Consider the following 25,662-nt stretch of genomic DNA (forward strand, 5'->3'; position numbering starts at 1 on the left):
GGCCCGTACTGCGCTGCAGTGTTCTATGTTCTATGTTCTATGAAATCAACTGGAATGGCGCAGCAGGCTCGAAGGGCCGAATTATTTTCCTAGTTTCTATATGGTGCAGGTAAATGTGTTGTTAGGGAGAGAATTCCAGGATTTTGACCCAATGACAGTGAAGCAACAGTGATATATTTCCAAATCAGGATATTTAAACTATTTTATTTTAGAATCATAGAATTTACAGTGCAGAAGGAGGCCATTCAGCCCATCAAGTATTCACCAGCCCTTGGAAGGAGCAGCATAGTTAGGTCCACGTCTCCACCCTATTCCCGTAACCCAGTAACGCCACCTAACCTTTTGACACTGAGGGGCAATTTAGCATGGCCAATCCACCTAACCTGCACATCTTTGGACTGTGAGTGGAAACCGGAGCACCCGGAGGAAACCCACGCAGACACAGGGAGAACGTACAAACTCCACACAGTCACCTGAGGCTGGAATTGAACCCGGGTCCCTGGAGCTGTGAGGCAGCAGTGCTAACCACCCATGCCACCTCTTGTGCATCCTGATTATGAGGGGTCATTTCTTGCAGAAATTTCCTTCAGTTCATGGTCACTTATTGGTCAAACATAAGCAACATTCATGAGTGTGATTTTAGTTATTCAGTAACTCATTGGACGGATTCCCAATCGATTTGCAGTCAAATGCAAGGTGTAGGTGACGTATCCAGTCAGAGTGCAATGTTTCCTTACAGCCAGGAGGAATCCGGGAAACAACGCAACTTTCTGTTTGGCTCTTTAACTGTTATTCAATAACTAATTGGACCTCATGTTGACGAATGTCAAAATGTCAGCTGGCATCCGGAATTTGGACAAAGTTGGTGGTGTTCCAGAGTTGTCTCTGTTTGCCGTCCAAGTCTGCGATTAACGTCACTGCTGCCTATATATTGCTACTCCCCAAACTCGCAAGAGTCTGCAAAGTTTAAAACAAGCAGCTTTGCAGGAATCTCCACATCACTGCTCCCAGCACACAGCATACAAACAGCATGAGGAGAGTCTGGGCAGAGTACACGTTGACGTTTTATATCCTGTGCATTGCATCCGAGGTGAGATAACTATTTTGTGGTCCTACTTTGCACATTAAGCAGACGCGTTATTATAGGACGATAGTTTATTTAAGCTACTGCCTCATGTCAACAGATTCTCAGTGAAGTACTGCGCAGTTGTCGTAGCTGCCAAAGGTTTGTATTTTTCCCCAGGTCCGTGTCCAGAGGAATTATACATTTTTATCATAATAGAAAATTGTTAAATGGGCCCGGTTTACTGGAGAGGTTTTAAATTCTTTTTTTTCTCCCTCTATTTCCGTGACTTGCATTGTACTTCAGAATGCAGCCATGTCAATTTCGGGGATTGTGGATCTCCAATAGGAACAAAACGTTCTCCACTCTCCCCATTCTCTCACTGTGTTATTCACTGGTCTTGGCCACCTGGCCATTGTGATTGCTGTGTGTATTTTCCTATTACCCATCCCCACAGCTCCGCCTCTTCCAGTGTCCATGTCACATTCATTGATATTTTGATATTTTATTTATTGTCACATGTACCGAAGTACAGTGAAAAGTATTTTTCTGCGGCCAAAGGAACGTACACATTATGTACATAGTAGACAAAGGAATAAGCGGCAGAGTACATTGACAAATGGCACTACAACAAACAGTGGTTACAGTGCAGATCAAGGGGCCAAACAAAGCAATAGATGGGCAAGAGCAGCATAGGGCGTTGTGAATAGTGTTCTGCCAGGGAACGGATCAGTCCGAGGGGGAGTCATTGAGGAGTCTTGTAGCTGTGGGGAAGAAGCTGTTCCTATGTCTGCTGTGCGGGTCTTCAGACGTCTGTACCTTCTGCCTGATGGAAGGATCGGGAAGAAGGCAATGCTTGGGTGGAGGGGGGGGGGGGGGTGGAGGAGCGGGGCCTGATAATGCAGTCTGCCGCCCTGAGGCAGCGGGAGGTGCACACAGAATCAATGGGAGGGTGGCAAGCTTGTGTGGTGCGTTGGGCTGAGTTCACTAACATGCATGCTGGGTGATGAGGTTTTTCTTTTGACGGCTGCTATTTTCTGCCCGCAGATTGGTGCCCAGCTCTGTCGCTACCCCTGCCACTGCCCCCCGACTCCCCCCCGCTGTGCTCCGGGAGCCCCCGTGGTTGTGGATGCCTGCGGCTGCTGCCAGCTTTGTGCCAAGCAGTTGGGAGAATATTGCACCGCGTTGGACGTGTGTGATCCCCAGCAGCATCTGTTCTGTGATCACAGCATCAGCTACTCTGGGACCAGAGGGATATGTACCTGTAAGTTTACTTACCAATACAAGGTAACTAACTGTGTAAATGGGATAACGCACAAGGTTTTGGAGCAAGGCCCTTAGGTCCATTGCATCATTTGCTTCCGGAATGCCCACCGCGTGGTCATTCCATCACTGTGTCCATCTGTTTCTTGCACCAGCTCAGGCTAACATTGCAATGCTAAATTTAATTGCAACATGTTTGCTGTTACAATATTTAAAATACCTTGCGACTATTTTCATGCCAATCAGGTATTTTCAGTTACTTTTCATGGCGGTGTTGGTGCTTTAAGACCCATGAGTGGAATCATAGAATTTAGGTTTAGTCTTTATATATATCATCTGATACATTGATTTGAGCAGCAAATGATTAATCTTCTTGAGGAGGTGGTGGGTCTCTTTGAGTTGAGGTGGCTCCAAGATGACATTCCTGGCAATGGGAGATCAGAAACATGCCAACTCTCTGTGTCTGATTCAGTCATCTAATATCTTGGCTGGAGGAAAGAATTGGCAGCTGGTGGACGGGTCAGAATGGGAAATACAGTCAACAAAGAGATTGAGTGCAATCCATGTTTTACTGCACAGTAGAGGGGTCCGTGGTTCCTGAACGGCGAGGGACCGGAGTTCAAATGATGGACACAGAGTTTTCACAGTCCCGTGGAGGCAGGAATGGAGGGGCGGGGGATGGGAGGTGGTGGTGGGGGTGGTGGTGGAGTGGGGGGGGGGGGGGGAGGAAAATAGCACAGAGCCACATCAGGACAGCTCTCTGAGATGTTTCCAGCTCAGGGGTGCTTCCCAGGGTTAGGCAGGAAGAAAGTTAGCAGCCCACTCCGAAGTAGCTCGCAGCCCATTATGTCACTTTGGGGCATTTTCTGGGACCATCCCATTGTTGGGATTTCTTCCCCCATCCTGTACTCCCCACAACCCTGTGTGGAGTCTGCCATTTCTCGAGAATGATCTCCCGTCTGTAGGCCATGTGCCAGTACAGGAGCTACTGCCCCAATGCCATCACTGTGACTGAAAGATGTTCTGTGAGTTCCCCTCCACACTGATGGCCCAGCCTGCTGTCAGTTCTCTCAGTGTAACATTTGCAGAATGTGCCAGAGAGTATATCCATGTTGATGTGTTCTCACACTCACCTACCTGCCTCAGCAGCATCCACCTCTCCTGGTGGGGCTGCCAGTTGGACATCCCTACACACCCTATGATTGGGCCTCCGACTTCCCTGCCCACCATCTTTATTGCATTGGGCTCTCGTACGTGCCTTCCTAATTGGCTGCCTCTAGGAAGATCATGCCCAATGCCTTACCATGGCCATTTCCAGATTTCTAAACTGGAATTGAGACCAATATTGGAATCATGGCTAAACTGGGAAAACCCAGCCCAATGTATCACATGTTATGATAATGCGTCTGAAGAGAATAAAGAGACTTGATAAAATGGTCCCTCCAATCAGTGCTTGGTTTTTCCAGTATCGACTGCAATGCAAAGTACATTAAGACAAATATTGAATGTGTTTATTCACTAACATGTACACAGTAGAATAGTTCTCTTGGATAACAAATGATTACTGTCAGTACCGGGCATGATAGAAAAAGACAATGGTTGCAAAATTGAACTCTGTATCGCCATTGGCGCTGGTGCAACAGAAGGTCTGAAGGCTGAAGGTGGCGTGGGGGCCATGCTTTTAGTCATTTAGAGTGGGGAGCAAAGTCTGGAGTTGGGTGGGGGTGGGGGGGTGGAGGGGGTTGTCAAAGGGGCTGGAAGTGGTGTGCGTACCTGGGTGTTCTGAATAAATTAGTGCATATACTAGTGTAAGTACAGGGCAAGTTTACACACTGATCCTGGAAAGACCAGAATGTGGGCTTCCCTGGATCCCATTCTTGCAAGCCACAACTTCTGAATTTTAGAGCAAGTTGGCTCCCCGGATGGCGCAGTCCTGTTGCAGTACTCATGTTGCTAACATCTTAGCATTTACCACTTTTGGAACCATAAGATCTGGGTGATAATGCCAGTGAGCCTGTATGGCAACACACACTGATCTCACAGCATCTGTCTGAACTGCAACACTGAGACTTTGGATGGTTTCCACCTCTCCAGCAATAGAAGCTGAGAGAGCAGTATCAGATGCTGGTTCACGTCTGGGAGCTGGCAGATGAACAATCCTTTACCTTTGACCTGGCACTCGCCGACTCGCCCAGTGACTCGCCAAGTGCAGATCCTGACTCTATACAACCTCTAAAGTTTGCACAGTGCTGGTATCTAAGCCGGTGGCTGTGAGCGTCAGGTTAAGTGACTATTCCTCTTCTTCACAGGTCTAGTACTTTCTCTTTCTCACGGGGCTGCTGTGCCTGACGAGGTGATAATTGCTGTATATCCAAAAAGCAGACATTCATAATAGAGGGTTGGGAAAGAGGAAGGTGAGGTACAAAGGAAGAGGTCCATCGTCACGCCAAAGGTAGCTGTCCTGCCATCTAGCAGAATGTGAGTGAGACAGGAGCTGAGATGGGGCTGAAGGCAACGACATAACACCATCCTGAATGTTTTGAGCTGTTCCACATGCTACAACATGTTGCATGTTTCCCATGGTAAAATTGTTTCCCTTGGTGGTGAATTCGAGAACCAGGGGACATAGATTCAAAATAAGTGGCAGAAGGTGTAGAGGGGACATGAGGAAGAACCTTTTCACGCAGAGGGTAGTGGGAGTCTGGAATTCGCTGCCCGAGATGGTGGTGGAGGCTGAGACCCTAAACTCTTTTAAATAGTACCTGGATCTGCACATTAAGTGCTCTGAGCTACGGGGCTGTGGTGCAGGAAGGTGGGATTAGAAAGGGCACCTGGGTGGCCTCAGGCTGGCATGGATAAGATGGGATGAATGGCCTCATTCTGTGCTGTAACTTTTCTATGATCCTAACAACTTACTACATTAAAGGTGCCATACAAATATAATATGTCCTAAGGTACTTCATGAAGCACAAGAAAGTAAAGTTTGACGCCAAACCGCAAAAGGAGATGATGGGCAGAATTCTCCCATTTTGAGATTAGGAGCAGTGGCAGGTAGCTCCGGTGGTACCTGTCCTGCTGATAAGAACAGCAAGATCCCAAGCCAGATTCAGTGTTTGGGACCTCATTAATTATGCACAGGAATGTTCCCCTCTGGTCGCCTGGCGGGCTGGCAGCTGATTCATCTGCCCGTCCTGAGCTGATGGCTTTGGGGGTCCCGGCGCTATATTTAAATCCCAGTCCAGTCGAGCACACTCATTTCAATCTCTCCAGCCCACCTGCCTTCACCAGACTGTCCAATATGTCCGAACCCAAAGGCAAAAGACTAGCAGCCTCAACAAAAAGGCTTTCAGTGCTTTGACACCCTTGTTCGGGGAGTGTGGGCCCACTGGCATGTCATCTACCTCAGGGATGGTTCAAAGAAATACTCCAACCTCACCGCTTGGGCCTGGGAGGCCGTTGCTGAGCAGATCAGTGTGGTTGTCATTTGCTCACAAAGCGCCGCCCAGTGGTTTGTACTGATTTGTTGTCCAGGAGATAGCGTTGCTGGAGCTCAGGAAGTTGAGGGTAGTGCAGTACTGAGGAAGGAACCAAGGTCGCAAGAGTGGACCTGCAGGCATGAAGGTGGTTTGAAGTGTGTCTACTTCAATGCGAGGAGCATCAGGAATAAGGTTGGTGAGCTTGAAGCATGGATTGGTACCCGGGACTACGATGTTGTGGCCATTGCGGAGACGTGGATAGAACAGGGGCAGGAATGGTTGTTGGAGGTTCCAGGGTTTAGATGTTTCAGTAAGATTAGGAAAGGTGGTAAAAGAGGTAGAGGAGTAGCATTGTTAATCAAGAATAGTATAATGGCTGCAGAAAGGCAGTTTGAGGAGGATCTGTCTACTGAGGTAGAGTGGGCTGAAGTTAGAAATAGGAAAGGAGCGGTCACTTTGTTAAGAGTTTTCTATAGGCCCCCAAACAGTAACAGAGATGTGGAGGAAAAGATTGCAATGCAGATTTTGGATAGGTAGTCACAGTGTAGTTGTCATGGGTGACTTTAACTTTCCAAATATTGATTGGAACCACTATAATTCGAATAGTTTGGATGGGGCTGTTTTTATCCAGTGTGTGCAAGAGGGTTTCCTCACACAATATGTGGATAGACTGACAAGATGAGGGGCAACATTGGATTTGGTACTGGATAATGAACCGGACTATGTGTTAGATTTTGTTGTGGGAGAGCACTTTGGAGATAGTGACCACAATTCGGTGACTTTCACCATAGCAATGGAGAGGGATAGGAACATATGGCAGGGCAACGTTTATAACTGGGGGGAGGGTAATTATGCGATTAGGCAAGAATTGGGGAGCATAAGATGGAAACAGGAACTGTCAGTGATAGGCACAATTGAGATGTGGAGCTTGTTCAAGGAGCAAGTACTGTGTACCATTGATATGTATGTCCCTGTCAGGCAGGGAGGAAATGGTCGAGTGAGGAAACCATGGTTTACAAAAGAAGTTGAATGTCTTGTCAAGAGGAAGAAAGGGGCTTATGTAAGAATGAGAAAACAAGGTGCAGTTAGGGAACTTGAGAGATACAAGATAGCTAGGAAGGAGCTCAAGAAAGGGCTTAGGAGAGCTAGAAGGGGGCATGAGAAGTCCTTGGTGGGTAGGATCAAGGAAAGCCGCAAGGCTTTTTACACTTATGTGAGGAATAAAAGAATGACCAAGGTGAAGTTAGGGCTGGTCAAGGACAATAGTGGGAACGTGTGCATGGAGTCTGAAGATATAGTAGAGGCCCTAAATGAATACTTTTCTTCAATGTTCACAAAGGTGAGGGGCCATGTTGTTGAGGAGGATAGTGCGATACAGGCTGGTAGGTTGGAGGAGGTAGATATTCGGAAGGAAGATGTGTTAGAAATTTTGAGAAGCCTGAGGATAGATAAGTCCCCTGGGCCTGATAGGATATATCCTAGGTTTTCGGAGGCGAGGGATGAGATTGCAGAGCTTTTGGCTTTGATCTTTATGTCCTCACTGTCGACAGGAATAGTGCCAGAAGACTGGAGAGAGGCGAATGTTGTCCCCTTGTCCAAGAAAGGGAATAGGTATAACCCTGGGAATTATAGGCCGGTTAGTCTCACTTCAGTCTTAGGTAAATTATTGGAACGGGTCCTGAGGGATAGGATTTATAATCGCTTGGAAAGATGCAGGTTAATCCAGGATAGTCAGCACGGATTTGTGAGGGGTAAGTCTTGCCTCACAAGTTTGATTGTATTCTTTGAGGAGGTAACTAAGTACATAGATGAAGGTAGAGCAGTTGATGCCGTATACATGGATTTTAGTATGCCGCTTGATAAGGTGTCCCATGGTCGGCTCATGCAGAAAGTAAGGAGTCATGGCATAGAGGGAAATTTGGCCGATTGGATCAGTAACTGGCTATCACACAGAAGACAGAGGGTGGTGGTAGATGGTAAATTTTCATCCTGGAGCCCAGTCACCAGCGGTGTACCACAGGGATCAGTGCTGGGTCCTCTGCTATTTGTGATTTTTATCAATGAATTGGATGATGGAGTTGAAGGTTGGGTTAGTAAATTTGCTGATGACATCAAGATTGGTGGAGTAGTGGATAATGTGGAGGGCCTTTGTAGGCTGCAAAGAGACATTGATAGGGTGCAGAGCTGGGCTGAAAAGTGGCAGATGGAGTTTAACCCGGATAAGTGTGAGGTGATTCATTTTGGTAGGGCAAATTTGAATACGGATTACAGGGTTAACGGCAGGGTTCTGAAGAATGTGGAGGAGCAGAGAGATCTCGGAGTTCATAACCTTGGATCTCTGAAAGTTGCCACCCAAGTGGATAGAGCCCTGAAGAAAGCCTATAGTGTGTTAGCATTTATTAACAGGGGAATTGAGTTTAAGAGCCGTGAGGTTATGCTGCAATTGTACCTTGTAACAGGACCTTGGTTAGACCACATGTGGAGTATTTTGTGCAGTTCTGGTCACCTCATTATAGGAAGGATGTGGAAGCATTGGAAAGGGTGCAAAGGAGATTTACCAGGATGCTGCCTGGATTGGAGGGTAGGTCTTATGAGGAAAGGTTGAGGGAGCTAGGGCTTTTCTCATTGGAGTGAAGGAGGATGAGAGGTGACTTAATTGAGGTGTATAAGATGATGAGAGGGATAGATAGAGTGGTCGTTCAGCGACTGTTTCCTCGGGTGGATGTAGCTGTTACAAGGGGGCATAACTCTAAGGTTCATGGTGGAAGATATAGGAGGGATGTCAGAGGTAGGTTCTTTACTCAGAGACTGGTTGGGGCGTGGAACGCATTCCCAGCTATGGTAGTGGAGTCGGACACTTTAGGAACTTTCAAGCGGTTATTGGATCGGCATATGGAGTGCACTAGCATGATTGGGAGTAGGTTGATTTGATCTTAGTTTCAGACTAGTCCGGCACAACATCGAGGGCCGAAGAGCCTGTACTGTGCTGTACAGTTCTATGTTCTAGTGCAGGAGGCAGATAAATTACCTCACCTGCTCTGCCAGGGTAAGTCCGCTCTCAGCTGCCTTCACTATAAAACTCTCCGCATCACATCATGTACTCAAATGGCTACTCTTTTGATGCATCCATTAGTGGGGTCACATGTCAACACTTATTTTCTCAACAAGATTTTCACACCACCATCCCCTCTGTCTTGTTGCTCCAACTCCAATCTCTGTTCCCTCTGGGTAAGGGGCACCACCCACAGGGACATGCATTCCACCCATCCTCTGCTCTATTCCCTCTCATCACATCTCTTTCTCTTGTCCTCAACAGGCACACGACTTGAACACAACAAGAGAGAGAGAGCCCTCACCAGACAGAGGGAGGGACAGCAGAGATCATCAGCCTCACCAAGTAAGAGGAGGTTGCTGCTGAGCTCGCTGGTGAGGACCGGGATCGCTCCTGTGGTGACACAGAGCTTGCTTTCTTGGTACAACCAAGTACATACCTCAGCTCCGTCACTTCACCCAATCCTGCAATTCACGCAGACGAGTTCTCATCTGAGGCGAACCAATGTGGAAGTCCCAGTGCCATATTTAAATACCAGATCAACACACTGAATTCACTCTCTCCAGCCCACCTGTCTTCAACATGTCCAGAACCCAGAGGCAAAGAGTGAGCAGCCTCAAGAAGAAGGCAGCTTCGCCTTTCAGAGCCAAGGCACTCGAGACCCTTATTCGCGGAATGAGAACCCACCATCTTTACCCCAGGGATGGTTCAAAGAAGCACATCAACTTCATCTGTTCAATTTGGGAAGCCATTGCCCAAAGTGTCACTGGAGCTGTCACCCATTCACAAAGTGTCATCCAGTGCAGGAAACAGATGATTTGTGCTTGGCACTGCACTCCATGGCTGCACACTCTAGTGGACACCGTCAGGATGTGGGCCACATGGGGACGAGGCAACCTTGACCATTGTGCAAGTGCTCCATCTTGGCCAAGGGGCATGTCGGGGCCCTCTGGCATCCACAGGGAGGATTAGTGGCAACTGTACACCCCTGGGGCCTCCAATCAGGATATTCCAAGGGTCTCCAGCCACTTAGAGTCCCCCCTACCTGTGCCCACACCAGCTCCAGCAGCACCAGCCTCCAAGAATGCTTCTGGCCCTGAGCAGGAGACCTTTGTAAGCCTGGGTCCCTCCAGCACTCAGGCCACCAGAAGACGTCCGTCAAGGTCTTCACCGGCAACAGGTCATAGCAGAGAGCCGTCTCTCTCAGCACCTGTTCAGATGCCAGGCTGCACTAAGCCCCAGAGGTAGCTAGGAAAGTTAAAACGTTTTGATGTTGTCTCGGGGTCACGGGTGCCCTGTGAATAAATTGCACTTTTTCAAAACCATTCCATTGGCATGTGAATGTTATGGTCAAAGGTTCAGCCTTTCTCACAAGTACCCCCTTTTAAGATTAATGTTCATGTGATGTCAACCCCAATGCAACTTGTTTCTGGACTGTGTTATCAGGGAGATATGTGTAATTCTTTATTCAGAGTGTATGAGTGGTGAGTTCTCAACCCTCATTCCTCAAGGCATTGCAATGGCTGATGAGGGCTCATCAGGGGCGAAATTCTCCCACCCCCCGCATGGTCAGAGAATCGCCCAGGGCCGGCAAAAATCCCGCCCCCGCCATGGCAGAAATTCTCCGCCACCCGCGAATTGGCGGGGGCGGGAATCACGACCCGCCGATCGGCGTGCCCTCCGCCCAGATCGGCGAGCCCCCTGCGGCGATTCTCCGGCCCACGATGGGCCGAAGTCCCGCCGCTGAGAGGCCTCTCCCGCCGCTGTGGTTTCAACCACCTCTGGTGACGGCGGGATTGGCGGCGCGAGCGAGTCCCTGGGGTCCTGGGGGGGGGGGGGGCGCGGGGCGATCGAACCCCAGGGGGTGCCCCCACGGTGGCCTGGCCTGCGATCGGGGCCCACCGATCGACGGGTGGGCCAGTGCCGTGGGGGCACTCTTTTTCTTCCGCCGCCACCATGGCCTCCACCATGGCGGAGGCGGAAGAGAATCCCCCAGCGCGCATGCGCCGGTGGTGACGTCAGCGGCCGCTGATGCACCGGCGCATGCGCAAACCGGCGAAGACCTTTTGGCCAGCCCCGATGCTGGACGGCGGGCGTCAAAGGCCGCTGGCGCCGGTTTTGGCGCCAGTTGGCGTGGCGCTAACCACTCCGGCGCGGGCCTAGCCCCTAAAGGTGCGGAGAATTCCGCACCTTTGGGGAGGCCCGCGCCGGAGTGGTTGGTGCCACTCCGCTACGCCGGGACCCCCCACCCCGCCGGGTAGGGGAGAATCCCGGCCCAGATATGTGACTCTGCGCGTCTGGGTTTCCTAACTGATAGTGTCCCAAACCACGACATGCTCTTTAGGCTGAGAGTCCTATCTAGTCCGCACTTCCTTCTCAATGGTGTTTGCATCCTTATCAGGTGTGGAAATCATCTAGCCTCAACTCACATCACTGTTCTTCCTTGCTGGACTTTAGGTTGACAGAGCAAGAACATCACCAGGACACCGGTGACCACAGCTAAGATCTGACCCAAGTGAACACTTAGGACTCAAGTGTCTCAGAGACGGTTTGGCTATTCTCTCGGAAGTCATGAAATGGCTTGGGAGATCTAGAGCAGATGCCTCCTGATGATCAAACATAATTTTACTCCTCTTGAAACCTTTTGCCTATGAGGGTATCACGGGAACACCTTCCATGTCTCCCTCCTCCGTGGCATCTGCACGCTCATGCTGACCCTCATCATCCCCCAGGGCTTCTTTCATCTCCTTATCCTCATTTCCTCCTCCAGTTCACTCTCTGGCAGGGCCTCACCTCTTTGCATAGCCAGATTGTGAAGGGCACAGAAACTGTGATCATGCAGCATGCTGTCCCTGGTGCGTATTGAAGAGAATCACCTGAGCAGTCCAGGCATCTGAATTGCATCTTCAGCAGCCCTATGGTCTGCTCCATGAGCGAGTGTGTGCTCAGGGAACCCACAGGTAGCTGTGACCCTGTGAATCGCTGAGCCTGGCACTCACCGTCCAGAACGAAGTTCACATAATGATGATTCCTTCTGCAAAGGGTTTTGGTCATCTCCTGAATGCACCGATGCGTTGCAAACTGTGAAATGGCGCAGAAGTTCACAGTTGCCCCCTGGAAAGAACAAGACGCAAAGAAATTGAGCGCTGCCGTCACCCTCAGCGCCACTGACAGGGGGAAGCTCAAAACCCTCGTGGTGCCAGGTCTTCTTGGAGCAAGTGGCACATATGATGGACCAGATCTCTGGTATATCGGAGCTTTGCCTGCCCTGCCTCTCACTGTTTGGAGAAAGGTGACTTGTGGATGACAGACCCTTTGTTGTGAATCATCTCCACTGTCTGGATCTCTGCCCTTCAGCCTCCTGTTGATGCTCAGACTCCCTCTAGCTTTGCCCCATATGCAGCGCCACCTGCTGGAGTTATGTGTCCCAACACATTTCTCCCTTTCAACTCCTGCCTCAAATGAGGATTCATAGAAAAGCTCCCTGGACGACTGGATCAATTCTCACTTCTGGCTCCTCCCTGAAAAAAGATATTGAAGACCAGAGTGATTAAACGGTGCTGAATACAAAGGTGTGAATGAGAGAACTATGGGAGAAGTAGGGCAGCTAAGCTTTGGCAACTGAGATTGCATTGCTCCTCTTTAACCCAATGTGACTCTTAACTCCACTTATTGACTTGGCATAACTGATTTCTCATGGCGAATAAATAGAACCCGTTTTGCCACCGATAGAGGTCTTGATTGTCACCCCATGACTCACCTTCACCGATAGAAAGGCAGAATTGATGCAGCTTCACCCCCTTCACAATAGCCTTCACTCTCAAGGCTGCTTTGCTGCTTTACACTGTGTAGCTTTTCTAAATTTGACTGAAGGCTATTGAATTGTGCCGATCTGTTTCAAAGCACAAAATTAGAAATCAGGCTTACTTTTGCTTCTTGGGCAATGGGCACTGAGTCCTGTATAATTGCTACGAACCCTGTCCATTGTAGCAACAGTAATAAGTGAGTATGGATCCCATGAAGGAGCCCCGGAGGTCAGTTTCATGGTCCTCCCACACTTCACAATACTCATGCAAGACAGAACCGATCCTGTTTCCCATTTTGGAAGATTTAGTTTTGCATGAGTGTCGAGATGGTGGTACTGCAGTTTTATTGCAGAACAGAGTTTGACCCTCACTGACAGCTTATCTCCAATTTACCTGAAGCCTCAAGGTGTGCAGGTAGAGCTGCCACCTGTTATTCCCCAGCCTCACTCACTGATACTGGAACTGTAATTGTGGTGATGGACACTGGCACACACCCACCCTCTCTGAGCCCATCACCTGCGAGGTGATGACCTGTACCCACTCCATTTGGAGCCTGTGTGCACTGTTACTTCCAGGAGATTCCCTCATGAGAGTTTCACATGACCGCACCCCTCCCCCGATATTATGTGTTTCCGATCTGGAGACTGCAGATGACCCTTGTGACCCTCACCATACCCTCCGCAGTCCAATACAAAGCCTACCACATGTAGGGACAACACCTTTAGGACAGCCCTGTACATCGAGCTGTGCAGTTTTCCTGTAAAGCACGCCTGCTGCTGGGGAACAGCATGATCCTAATGATTGCTCCTGCTGCTGCCTGATACTCCTTTGCACTGTCTCTTTTCTCTGACTTCAGACTGTGAGGTTCGCATAGCCCCTGGACTACCTGTCATCTGTGACACTTTTCCATTCCTCAGCAGGAATATCTGCCCTCACTGACTCCTGCCTACCAGCCCCTGAACTTAAATGTGATTCTTGATATAGTTCCCATTTCCGACGAGGACTACGGATAACAGCAACCTTCACACAGCACTGCAGCCCCGACCTGTTTAATGTTTGTGCGATCCATCCCTCATGTGCCACACCTAACACGCACCCATAGTCTTCCGTCCATTCCCTTCCAGTAATACATGTGCTAGCCCTTAGTACGCCTTGTTTGTTTGCATGTCATGCAGCCTTGTCGGGGTCCTCTCAGTCTTCCCTCTTCCTTCCATTGTTTATCCTTTTCATCCACTTCCTTGCCCCTCTGCCTGCCCTTACCCTCCCCCACTTCATTCTTTTCACATTTCCCCTTCAACATTACCCCCCCCCAGTGTTTGCTCTTCCCCACCCCACTCCTTGCACAACTCTCCTTTCACTTTGCTCCCTTGTCCTTCTGTGCCCACCACCACCCTTTGCCATCACTTTGCAACCCATCCCTGGCTTTCATCGGTTCTCTGCTGCCCCTTTGCATTTCATGCTATCTATCCTGCAATAGTTAGGGAAGAATATCAGTGTCTGTGTTGCATCATAAAATGCTGGAAAAACTCAACAGCTCTGGCAGCATCTGTGGAGAGATTTAATGTTTCAAATCCCCATGAATCTTCTTCAGAGTTGAGTGACTGTGCTGCACTGTGGTTGGGTGATGTGTCTGCCAATGCTGAATAGCTGGATTTATTTGGCGGCAGCGAGTGACAGATTTGAAGCTGACATCATAGGAAGATATACGAGGATGAGGTATTAAAGTGTGAGTTCTGAGTACTAGAGATTGCTGATGGGTGGATGAGCAGAGTGAGAGTTTGGTGCAGTGGTGGACAGGAGATGACATGTGAAGATAAATCCATTGATCTTGATAATGCACATCAGATCAGGTCTTCTGGTACTGCTGCCAGGTCCTAGTGGCCACACTCCTTGCATTAACCTCTTTGACCAACTGCTCCCATTCCCTTCACATTGTGGTCTATGTGGATCTACTGGTTCCCTCCATGACTAGGACCTCTAATGGTCCATCTGTGAACTGTGTTCGTAGAATCCCAACAATGCGGGAGGAGGCCATTTGGCTCATCGAGTCTACACCAACCCTCTGAAAGAGCACCCGAACTAGGCCCAATGCCTCCGTCACCCCCCACCCAATCACTGTAACATCACTTCAGGAAGCTACAGATGAATCTGAATCGAATAAGTAAAAGAAAACGATGTTTATTGCGAAGCAATTATATTTACAATAAACATCAGATCCCAGTCGGATCTGCCTGCCGGTTCCATACCTGGCCGACTTTATATAGAACTAAATCATAAATGTCCTTGGGTGGGGGCGGCATGGTGGCGCAGCGGTTATCACTGCTGCCTCACGGCACCAAGGACTCAGATTCGATCGCAGCCCCGGGTCACTGTCCGTGTGGAGTTTATACATTATCCCTGTGTCTGCGTGGACCCCCACAACCCAAAGATGTGCAGGGTAGGTTAATTGGGTACGCTAAATTGCCCCTTATTTCGAAAAAATAGAATTGAACACTTTAAATTTATTTTTAAAAATCAATGCCCTCGGGTTCCCTGCCCCCTTAGCGGAGAAGCTCGCACTTGGCAAGACTCACGAGGAGACTGATTACTCCAACCCTGTAGATCTTGCGTAGGTTACAACACCACCTAACCTCCACATCTGGACACTAAGGGGAATTTTTTTTTCTTTTTGCCAATCCACCTAACCTGCACAGCTTTGTTGTCTTCTCTTCTCAGATGTTCCATTTCCATTCTTTCCCGCAATGTCAGTCAGCAGCACGTATTGTTTAGAGAGACAAACTGGCTTTAGGAGCTGGAAGCCATGTAGAACACATGTGCTAGTATTGCACTGTGCTAAATCACCCTGATGTGTGTGCAGACTGACATCAGTACACAGAACCATAGAATTAAGGAGGCAACGGCTTTAACAGGAACCAACATGGGTAAAGCATGAATTCTGCCCATTCCCCAATTACATAGTAATAATATTCTTTATTAGTGTCACAAGTAGGCTTACATTAACACTACAATAAAGTTATTGTGAAAATCTTCTAGTCGCCACACTCAGGTGCCTGTTTCAGTACACTGAGGGAGAATTCAGAATGTCCAATTCACCTAACAAGCATGTCTTTCGGGACTTGTGGGAGGAAATCGGAGCACCCGGAGGGAACCCATGCAGACACGGGGAGAACGTGAAGATTCTGCACAGACAGTGACCCAAGTGAGAATCGAAACAGGGTCCCTGGCGCTGTGAAGCAACAGTGCTAAGCACCGTGCTACCATACAGGCGAGAATGAATTTTTAGAGTAATTTGATTTGAAATATTGATCTATATCTCCTAATATGCCTTCATATATTGTATTGTTTATCTCAATCCACCAACAGTTTTCACTGTCTGACCCAATCAAACATAAATATTCACAGAGTTACAGTGCGATGCTGGACTTTACCTTGTGGTTAATAAAACTTTAGGCTTCAGATCCTCTGGGAGGATCAATTTTACATAAACCTTTTCTCATTTAAGGCATTTTAAATTAAATAATCATCATATATATTCGGAGAAAATTGCTGCCTATTATTAAATTGTGCACAACACATGGCAAGGTTTATCATTTTTCTGTCTGTTCTGGTATTCAATCTGGAATTTCTATGAAATCTCAGAATCACCATGGATTTGGAAATACTACAATTTTCGTTCACAAATCTGGTGAGTTGAGGCTTTGTTTCGTCGTCAGCGAACGTGAGCCACCTCTCCCATCATGATTCTGTGTTCATTCTTACACAGTAACAAAAGGTCAAAACTCATCAGAACATTATTGATTTGCAAAGTGCAAGTTTTAATCATAGTGCAACTATTTTTAACAAAATCCCACTACACATGACAACACTTTACAAAAACAACTGGTATTTATTTGGCACCTTATAATGGTAAAATATCCCAGGGCACGTCACATTAGTGCATCAATCAAAATTTTACACCCAAAAGGAAATTTTAGGGGAGAGAACCAAAGGTTTGGTCAAGGAGGTAGGTCTTAAGGAACATCTTAAAGGAGGAATAGGGGTGGGTGGGTGCTGGGGGATAGTGTGTGTGTGTGTGTGTGGGGGGGGGGGGGGGGGGGGGGTGTCCTTGGCAACTAAACACACAGCCACCAGTGGCTGTGAAGCAGTTGAGAATGTCCAGAGATTATGAAAAGTGCTATAAAATTGCAAATTATCTCCATTCGGTATAAAAGCAGCATGATTCAGCACAACATTGAATCATCACTGCACTCCTGTGTGTGCAAGTTTACAGATATGCAAGAAATAAATGGCGATTGCGCCCTTGATATGGCCCAGGTTTTGTGGTCAGTGGAGAACCAACACCTCTTTCCATTCATTGTGCTTACAGCTGCTCACATAGTTTTGTGGTGTTTTGTGTGGTAACCTCTGGCGTCAAACTGGTATTCAATCTGGAATTTCTATGAAATCTCAGAATCACCATGGATTTGGAAATACTACAATTTTCGTTCACAAATCTGGTGAGTTGAGGCTTTGTTGAGGCCTTGGCAGGGGATGTGGGACTTGCAAACAAGGCAACCAACAGCGTCCTTTCTCAACCAATCAAAATTAAGAATCCTCATTGTGACACACAGGGCCCGATCTTAAGTTATTCAAAATTCACCTACTTACACGGAATTGCAATGAACCAACAGAATCTAAATCAAGAAGTATAAGTTAGAATATTTAATTGGTATTAAATAATCCACAGAAAGCAAAAAGAGAGAAGAAAAGATGGGATTAAGAGAGATTAAAGGACAGAAATTGAAGAAATATATATATATATTTTATCTTTCCAAAAATAATTGCGAACTGAAGGATTGAAGCTCCCCACTTGTAAAAAACATTTTCTTTTAGCTCTAAAGAGGTTGTTTGACGACCATTATTTAGCAAGTACAATTGCACTTGAAAGTACAAGCCCTGTTTTTTTCTGTTTGCAAATGTAAAGGATATCCAATGGGTAAGTACTACACATTCGTCTCCTTTCATTTATTTCAATGCCAAATTCCTGGGCAAGGTACCAATATATGAGTCTTCTGGAGAAGCAGGAACTCTGACAGCAATTTCCAGATTTCTGCCTTTGCATTGCACAAGTTCAGGCGCTAGATGGTGTTGTCTTAGTTACTCTATGATAACTGGGAACATTGATGGCCTCACCATTTATTCTTGCTGCAAAGTCCAGGCCAATATTTTGTCCAAGAATATTAAGACATATAATGCCTTGGTTCTGTAGGCAGTATAATTTTGTAGCTGCCAGCACCACCGTCATTAAAGAGTAAATTAGACTGAGAATTTGGAGAGAACACATCAGGGAAGCTGCTCCATTAGCTGTCCTGTTCCTCCAGGAACCTCACTATTAGACTTGCCAATAAAACACAAGGATTGCACAAGGTTGCATTTGCTGCCCACCAGATCTTCAGTAAACAAACCAGAAAAAAAAGTTTTTTCCATTTGAGTGTAATTTAAATTTATTGGCTTGATAAGTCTTCAGCCGGGATTTTCTATTCATGCCAGTGGCAGGCATTCTCCTGGGTGGAACGGAAAATTTGACAGACTAGCCAACGGTCTTATTCATTTTGGGTAGGAATTTCTGGTCCCGTCCCAGATTGTCCCGGCCTCCATTATTGCCCAAAGATCTCTGGCACCGAAAGCTAATTTTCGCAACCGTGTTGTCTCATTCCTTCAGACCTTAATTATTGCTTTTGTTTAAATGACTGAAAAAAAAAGTTTTCTTTCTGTACCTTTTTCCCTCTCTCTCTCTTCGCTCTCCTAATTCCTCTGTTTCGCTTCTCAACATGGTTGGGCATTGAATCAAATATTCTAACATTCACTGACATTCACAGGGGCAGGTTTAGCACAGTGGGCTAAATAGCTGGCTTGCAATGCAGAACAATGCCAGCAGCGCGGGTTCAATTCCCGTACTGGCCTCCCCGAACAGGTGTCAGAATATGGCGACTAGGGGCTTTTCACAGTAACGTCATTAAAGCCTACTTGTGACAATAAGTTATTATTAATTAGACTCTTCTTGCATGCATCAATCTGATTTGCTGAGCAATCTTCATTTGGATTGGTTTATGAGACAGAGCACTTCTTCACACTGGTTACAGGTCTGCGTTAGAGGGACCTGCACTGTTTTGACTCCCTCATAGTGCAAGTGTAAAACCCTAGTCAAGTTCTGTAGGCAAGTGTAAGTTTAATGAACATCATTTGTGACCACAAATTCCTCGTTTTGTATATTCTATTATAATATAATGTAATAGTGTTGTATTTTTGAACATATTGAACTATATTGCGGTAAAGTTCGGTGTAAATGAAAGGTGAATTATGAATATTTTTTAATTGTGTCTAGCACTTGAAACTGAAACATGTGAATTCAATGGGATGATCTATAAGGATGGAGATGTATTCCAGCCCAGCTGTAAATATCACTGTTGGTGCTCAGATGGAGGAATTGGTTGCATCCCACGCTGTAGTGAAGACGTCCGCCTGCCTGGGCCAGACTGCCCTTACCCAAAACGTGTTGAGATTCCAGGGGAATGCTGTCCTCGATGGATATGTGAGAAGCAAGACAATGGTATCTTTGGCAATGCCTTGGCAGGTAATCATTCAGAGTTCATGAGCAAATAATAATGCACATCAACCCTCACGCGTTACAGGAACAGTGGAAGCCAGCTGTAGTGACTGATTTGGTTAACAGCCCAAGTGATCAGAATAGGTGTGATTTATGTGTTCTGTATTGCTGATTGCTTTAAATAATACTTAGCTCGTTCAGCACATCACTTAAACATCTTAATTTATGAAAGGCACATCATGTTCAACAAATCTACTGGAGTTTTTTGAGGATGTAACTAGTTGAATAAAAAAGGGAGATCCAGTGGATGTGGTGTATTTGGACTTTCAGAAGGTTTTTGTTAAGGTCCCTCAAATGAGGTCAGTGGGCAAAATTAAAGCACATCAGATAGAGGGTAATATATTGGCATGAATTGAGAATTGGTCGCCAGACAGGAAACAGGGAGCGGAAATAAATTGATCTTTTTCTGAGTGGCAGGCAGTGACCAGTGAGCTGCCACAGGGATCAGCACTTGGATCCCAGCTGTTCACAATATAAATAAATGAGCTGGATGAGGGATACAAATCTGACATTTCAAAATTTGCTGATGACACAAAACTGGGCAGAATTGTGAGTTGTCAGGAGGACGCAAGGAGGCTTCAAGGTGATTTAGATAAGTTGAGTGAGTCGTAAAGCACATGGCAGGGTGCAATACAATGTGGCTAAATGGGAAGTTATACACGTTGGTATGAAAAGCAGGAAGGAAAGATGTTATTTAAATCCGTGTTTTTCAAAGTGGGGGTAGCGACCCTCGAGTGGGTCGTGGGGTGTTGAAAAACGGGTCGCCAAAAATTTTGATGGTCACCTCACCTGCAGCCCCATTAAAACACGCGGTGGCTAAATCTGTGCAATTTAAATTAGGAGACTCTGAGTTTGGTTGATTATTTCCTCTCTCTCTTTAAAATTATGGGTAGACAAACAGAATAAAACATGTTTCACTGATTTGTAAACAAACTCGGGCTAGCTTGTTGCACCTCCCTGTCTCCCCTCTGTTGTTGAGAGACTGTCTGGTTTGGGACCTTTCGATTTCAATGCAACTCCTCCCAGGACCATGCTCGAGACAGGTTTTCTGGCCTCCCGAGTAACAACTCCCAAGTATGGCTGAAGACCATCAGCCCAGGAGGTGAATGGAATGCTCTGGCCCATTTTAAACCCTGTCCGCACAGACGGTAATTGGTCCCTTGCAGTCTAACCTACTTTCAACTGCCCCGCAGACTGAACAAAAGAAAGGATTCATTCTGACCCGAGAATGATATCGAACTAAGAAAGGAGGAGTTGCGCATACAGCAACCATGTTCCACTCACGAGAATTTCCAATGTTCCCAAACAGTCTACATTCACTCCCATTGCTAGTTAAAACATAACACTGCAGTGCAACATTGTAATTGAACACACACAATCATCCCCATCCATTTGTGAATACGGAACTTATTAAGTATCTTTATTTCAGTGCCATGCTGTACCGGGAAACAGTATTTAGAAGACCAACATTTTTTCAAAGAATTGCGTTCCATAATTGTGGGTCGTTGATAGCTCTCCTGGGCTGGCTCGCCAATTGGTGGATCTCTGTGTCTATTCGGAACCCTGGATATGCGTTATCCCTTCTTAGTTCCCAAATAACAGAGATTCCAGACTGTACGTTTTGGCAAAGTTATTTGAAACTTTATTCGTCAGCTTTTTAGTGTCCACTGGTGATTCAATTTCAGTACAAAATTAAGAGAAAGTTCCAACTAGCCCTGCAGCAAGCTAGTCAGAATGATTGTCTTTCGCAAATACAGTAATTGGATTCAAAACACAATTATATTTCTTGGTAATTTCTTCAAATCAAGCTGCACAGTACAAAATGACTAAGTGATTTAAACAGAAGAAAAATGGTGATAGCAAAGGCAAGACATATGTTTCAGAAAGTGATAGATTGATTCCAGAAAAGAAGTGTTTTCTCATCCCGACAACTGATCTTTTAAGGTTTTTCCCTCTTTACAGCTGTGATTGACTTCAACTAATTTACAATTCACTCAATTCGGCCAAACTGTCTGTCTGTCAATTTAAGAGATAAATGATTTGGGTGTGATTTTTTAATTTTCCATACGCTGGTTGCCAATTATGTCTCTAACATTAATTAGATTAACACAGTTTTCGAAAAGTCATTGTGACCCTGACTGACTCTTACCATGGAAATGGATCTGTTCAGGCCTGGGAAGGCATCTGCCTGCAATGAAGTCTTTTGTCACTGGCCTTGGATTCTGGCCAGTATCGAACAACTTGCAAAATATGAACATTTTAAATCTTATCTGATTAATCCCCAGTTAGTCAGCTTCTCTTACTCTCATGGTTAATATGATACAGTCAATTACGCCCAATGATTTCTTATTTAAACCTCCGATCTACCTCATCTATAGCTAACCACAAAATCAGCCGTGAGGGCTGGCCATTTGGTAAAAGTGGGTTGCCGGCAAAGAAGTTTGAAAAACATTGATTTAAATAGTGATATATTGGGAAGTGTGACTGTACAAAGGGTTCTGGGTGTACTTGTGCAGAACTTAATGAAAATGGAGAGGCAGGTGCAGCAAGCAATTTGGAAGGCAAATGGTATGTTGGCTTTTATTTCAAGAGGATTTGAATTCAGAAGTAGGGATTTCTTACTGCAGTTCTACAGGGCCTTGGTGACACCACACATGGAGTATTGTGGGCAGTTTTGGTCTCCTGACCTAAGAAAGGATATACTTGCCATAGAGGGAGTGAAGCAGAGGTTCGCTAGGCTGATACCGGGATTGGCTGGACTGTCCTATGAGGAGAGATTGGTTCGACTGGGTCTGTATTCACGAGAGTTAGAAGGATGAGAGGCGATCATATTGAAATGTCTAAAATTTTAACAAGGCTGGACAGACTAGATCAGGGGTGGGCAAACTACGGCCCGCGGGCCGCATGCGGCCCGCCAAAGGTATTTCTGCGGCCCACCAAGTCATTAAAAAAAATGACTTTTTTTAAAAATTTTTTTTTTAAAAGGTTAATGGGGGGGGGGGGGGGGGGGGGGGGCTGTTGGGTTACTTACTGGTATAGGGTGGATACGTTGACTTGAGTAGGGTGATCATTGCTCGGCACAACGTCGAGGGCCGAAGGGCCTGTTCTGTGCTGTACTGTTCTATGTTCTATATGAGGCTCCCAGAATCATAACCGGGTGAAGTAATCATTTTACTTAATATACTATGTGGCCCTTTGTGAATTGTGAATTTCTGAATGTGGCCCTTGCACGGAAAAGTTTGCCCACCCCTGGACTAGATACAGAGAGGATGTTTTTCCGAGTTGGGGGATCTAGAACCGGGGGATATAGTCTCAGGATACGGGACAGACCATTTAGGACTGAGATGAGGAAACATTTCTTCACTAAAAAGGTAGTGAATCTGTGTAATTCTCTACCACAGAAGGCCATATCACTGAAAGAGATAGGTAGTATTTTAGATTTAATGGCATCAAAAGGGATGGGGAGAAAGCAGGAGTATGGCCTTGAGATGGAAGATCAGCCGTGATCATGTTGAATGGCAGAGCAGGCTGAAGGGCTGAATGAAATTAAATGAAAATTGCTTACTGTCACAAGTAGGCTTCAAATGAAGTTACTGTGAAAAGCCCCTAGTCGCCACATTCCGGCGCCTGTTCGGGGAGGCTGGTACGGGAATTGAACCGTGCTGCTGGCCTGCACGATTCAAAGCCAGCGATTTAGCCCTGTGCTAAACAGCCCTGCTCCCGCTCCTAGTGTCTATGTTTCATAACAAAATAGTCAAAACTGATAGCCTTGAATAATGGCCAATTTTTTAATCCATCTTTAACATGGGGATGAAACCATTTTGGTTGAATTAGGATCGATGATAATCTGCATAATTGATAATAAAGGCAAATCCCCACCCAGGTTTGCAGTGGATATACAGGCTCTTTCCTTAGTTATTGAACATTTAATTGCAGATCCTTCCATACAGTACAAACATTAGAATACAAACCTTCACTTATATATCACTTCTTAGTAGAGAGAAGCAGGGCATGGAACTTCGAGGCAGAATCAGACAACAATGAACACTGAACCCAAGTAGAAGAAAATTGGCAATGTGCTCAAAAGAGTAGTTGCTGAGGATTTAGGGGTTTAAGAAGCAAATTAGAACATTGGGCTTAAACACCTCCAAGCAGGCAAAGGAAGGCAGCTAATACACAGAGAAGCCAGGGGCGGGATTCTCTGGCTGATGCAGGGACTGAATAGATGGTGTTCTACAACCACGAAAGCAGCGCCAGTCCCGGAGCAATTCAGGATCCGTTAATGGACTAGCATCTGCACCATGTGGAACTAGTGCAATTCCAGTGCAAAACGGCATCCAATTCGCCAGAGTCAGGATAGGCACTCGAGAGGCTGACAAGCTGCAGCCGCATTTGAGACCTCCATTCCCCTCACACACATTCCAACCAACAAGATGGCACCCTGAAGAGCAGCATCCCGTTTTGCAGATGCGGAGATCGAGACATTGCTAGATGCCATGGGGGAGAGGCGGGTCACCCTGTTCCTCAGTATGGGAAGGAGGCTGCCACCCGCCAGTGTACACCGTGCCTGGGAGATGGTGGCAGAGGCCGTGAGCGCTGTTGGCCCCACTGCCAGGACCAGCCAGCAGTGCCATAAAAAGCTGCATAACCACCTCAGGGTGGCCAGGGTGAATAACCAACACTGTGCCCCTGTACTAACCACTGTCTCACACACCCGTACCCTCCCACCCCACCCACACAGAGGGTGATCGAACCCCATCCACTGGCAGTCTGTTGGCACCCTACCCTGCACCACATGCCAACACTCATGCCACCTGCAATGGCCAGAACCTCGGCACACACAGGCCACTAGCTGCTCACCCCTGTGCTGCCCCTGTCTGACTGCCTCACACGATTTATTTTCTATGTGTCCCCTGCAAGAACAGGCGGCGCACAACCCAAGAGAGAGAGAAAACATATGGAAGGGGCCCTGCTGGACCTGCGGCCCCTCACCGTCGTGGATCGGTGGGTCGGCCCGTGGTGCGGGCAGTCGCCGAGGCAGAGGTCGTCATTGGGGAACCAAGTGAGCCCCCGCAGAGCCCCTATGGCAAATGTGGCACCACCCCCACACCACTCACCACCCCCCCACCCCCACCACTCCCGCACCACCCCACTCCAGCACCTGACAGTCTCCATACCACCTCTCCACCACCCCCACCCCAGCACGACACCACCCCCACACCACCCCTCCACCACCCCACCCCAGTACCCCATTATCTCCACACCACCCCCCACCCCATCACTTCCACACAAATCCCCACCACCCACACCGCAGCACCCCCCCACCTCCACACCACCCCCACACCACCCCTCCACTACCCCACCCCAGCACCCCATCATCTTCACACCACACCCACCCCAGCACCCCATCATCTCCACACCACCCCCCCCCCCCACAACAACCACCCCAGCACCTCACCACCACCACACCAACACCCAACCACCTCCAACCACCCCCACACCACCCCTACCCCAGCACCCCATCACTCCACACCACCACCCCCACCCCAGTATCCCACCGCCTCCACACCAACCCCACACTACCCCTCCACCACCCCAACCCAGCACTCCACCACCGGCACACCACCCCCCACATACGATCCAACCATGCATCATGTCTTGAGTCTTGCTGGATCACCTGGCAACAAGGTGGGTCCTTCTGGTGTCCCCTGCACCCAGCCACAACCCCAAGACATGTTGAGTGACGAGGCAGAATCGGATAGCAACATGAGCCCCCGAACGCCACTCCTCGACACTCTGGAGCACCTTTCCTGGGACAACACCGACATTTCCATTACAGCTTCTCCAACACCCTCCACCATCCCAGGGACACTCACCTCGGTTGGGCATTATAGTGAAGAGGCTCCTGGGGCACTATCTTGTGTGCAACACCAGTTAAAATGGCACGTGTGCAGCACACAGGATAGTGTGAGAGGCTAGAAACATGTTCACCTGTGCACAATAAACACCTGTTCACAAATGTTCCAACCTGCCTCGGTGCTCTGTCAGGTGGATGTGAGAGTTGGGCTGAGCTGAGCTGGCTGCAGAGGGGGCGCTGGGGGTGGGGGGGTATGGGCGGCTGTTGGAGGCCAGGGCTCCCAGCTCAGCCACCTCACATCATCCTGGTACCAGGCCCCGCCCACTTCCTCTCCATCCCAAGGGTTTGGTGGGTCCGTGTGATGGCCAGCTCGCATACATGTATCACCCAGGTGGATGGTGGAAAGTGCTGCCGTGGGCAGGGGTCAGATGTTGTTGAATGATGTGGAGCAGCAGAGCTCATCGCAGCGTGCGCTGTAATCATCCTCTATCCCATGGAC

At 47.6% G+C, this 25,662-nt stretch overlaps 1 protein-coding gene across 1 annotated transcript in view; it reads left to right on the top strand.

The window, feature by feature from the left end:
• The first annotated feature begins 823 nt into the window (after nt 1-823).
• Nucleotides 824-25,662, top strand: part of LOC119969511 (CCN family member 3-like) — a 31,769-nt gene continuing 6,930 nt past the window's right edge. Inside the window, exons 1-3 of the mRNA XM_038803208.1 lie at nt 824-1,090; nt 2,111-2,327; nt 19,025-19,273. Of these exons, the coding sequence (XP_038659136.1) occupies nt 1,031-1,090; nt 2,111-2,327; nt 19,025-19,273 (526 nt within the window). The 5' untranslated portion in view covers nt 824-1,030. The remainder of the gene's footprint in view (nt 1,091-2,110; nt 2,328-19,024; nt 19,274-25,662) is intronic.

This window comes from Scyliorhinus canicula, chromosome 7 (genome assembly GCF_902713615.1).
Source record: "Scyliorhinus canicula chromosome 7, sScyCan1.1, whole genome shotgun sequence".
Classification (NCBI taxonomy): Eukaryota; Metazoa; Chordata; class Chondrichthyes; order Carcharhiniformes; family Scyliorhinidae; genus Scyliorhinus; species Scyliorhinus canicula.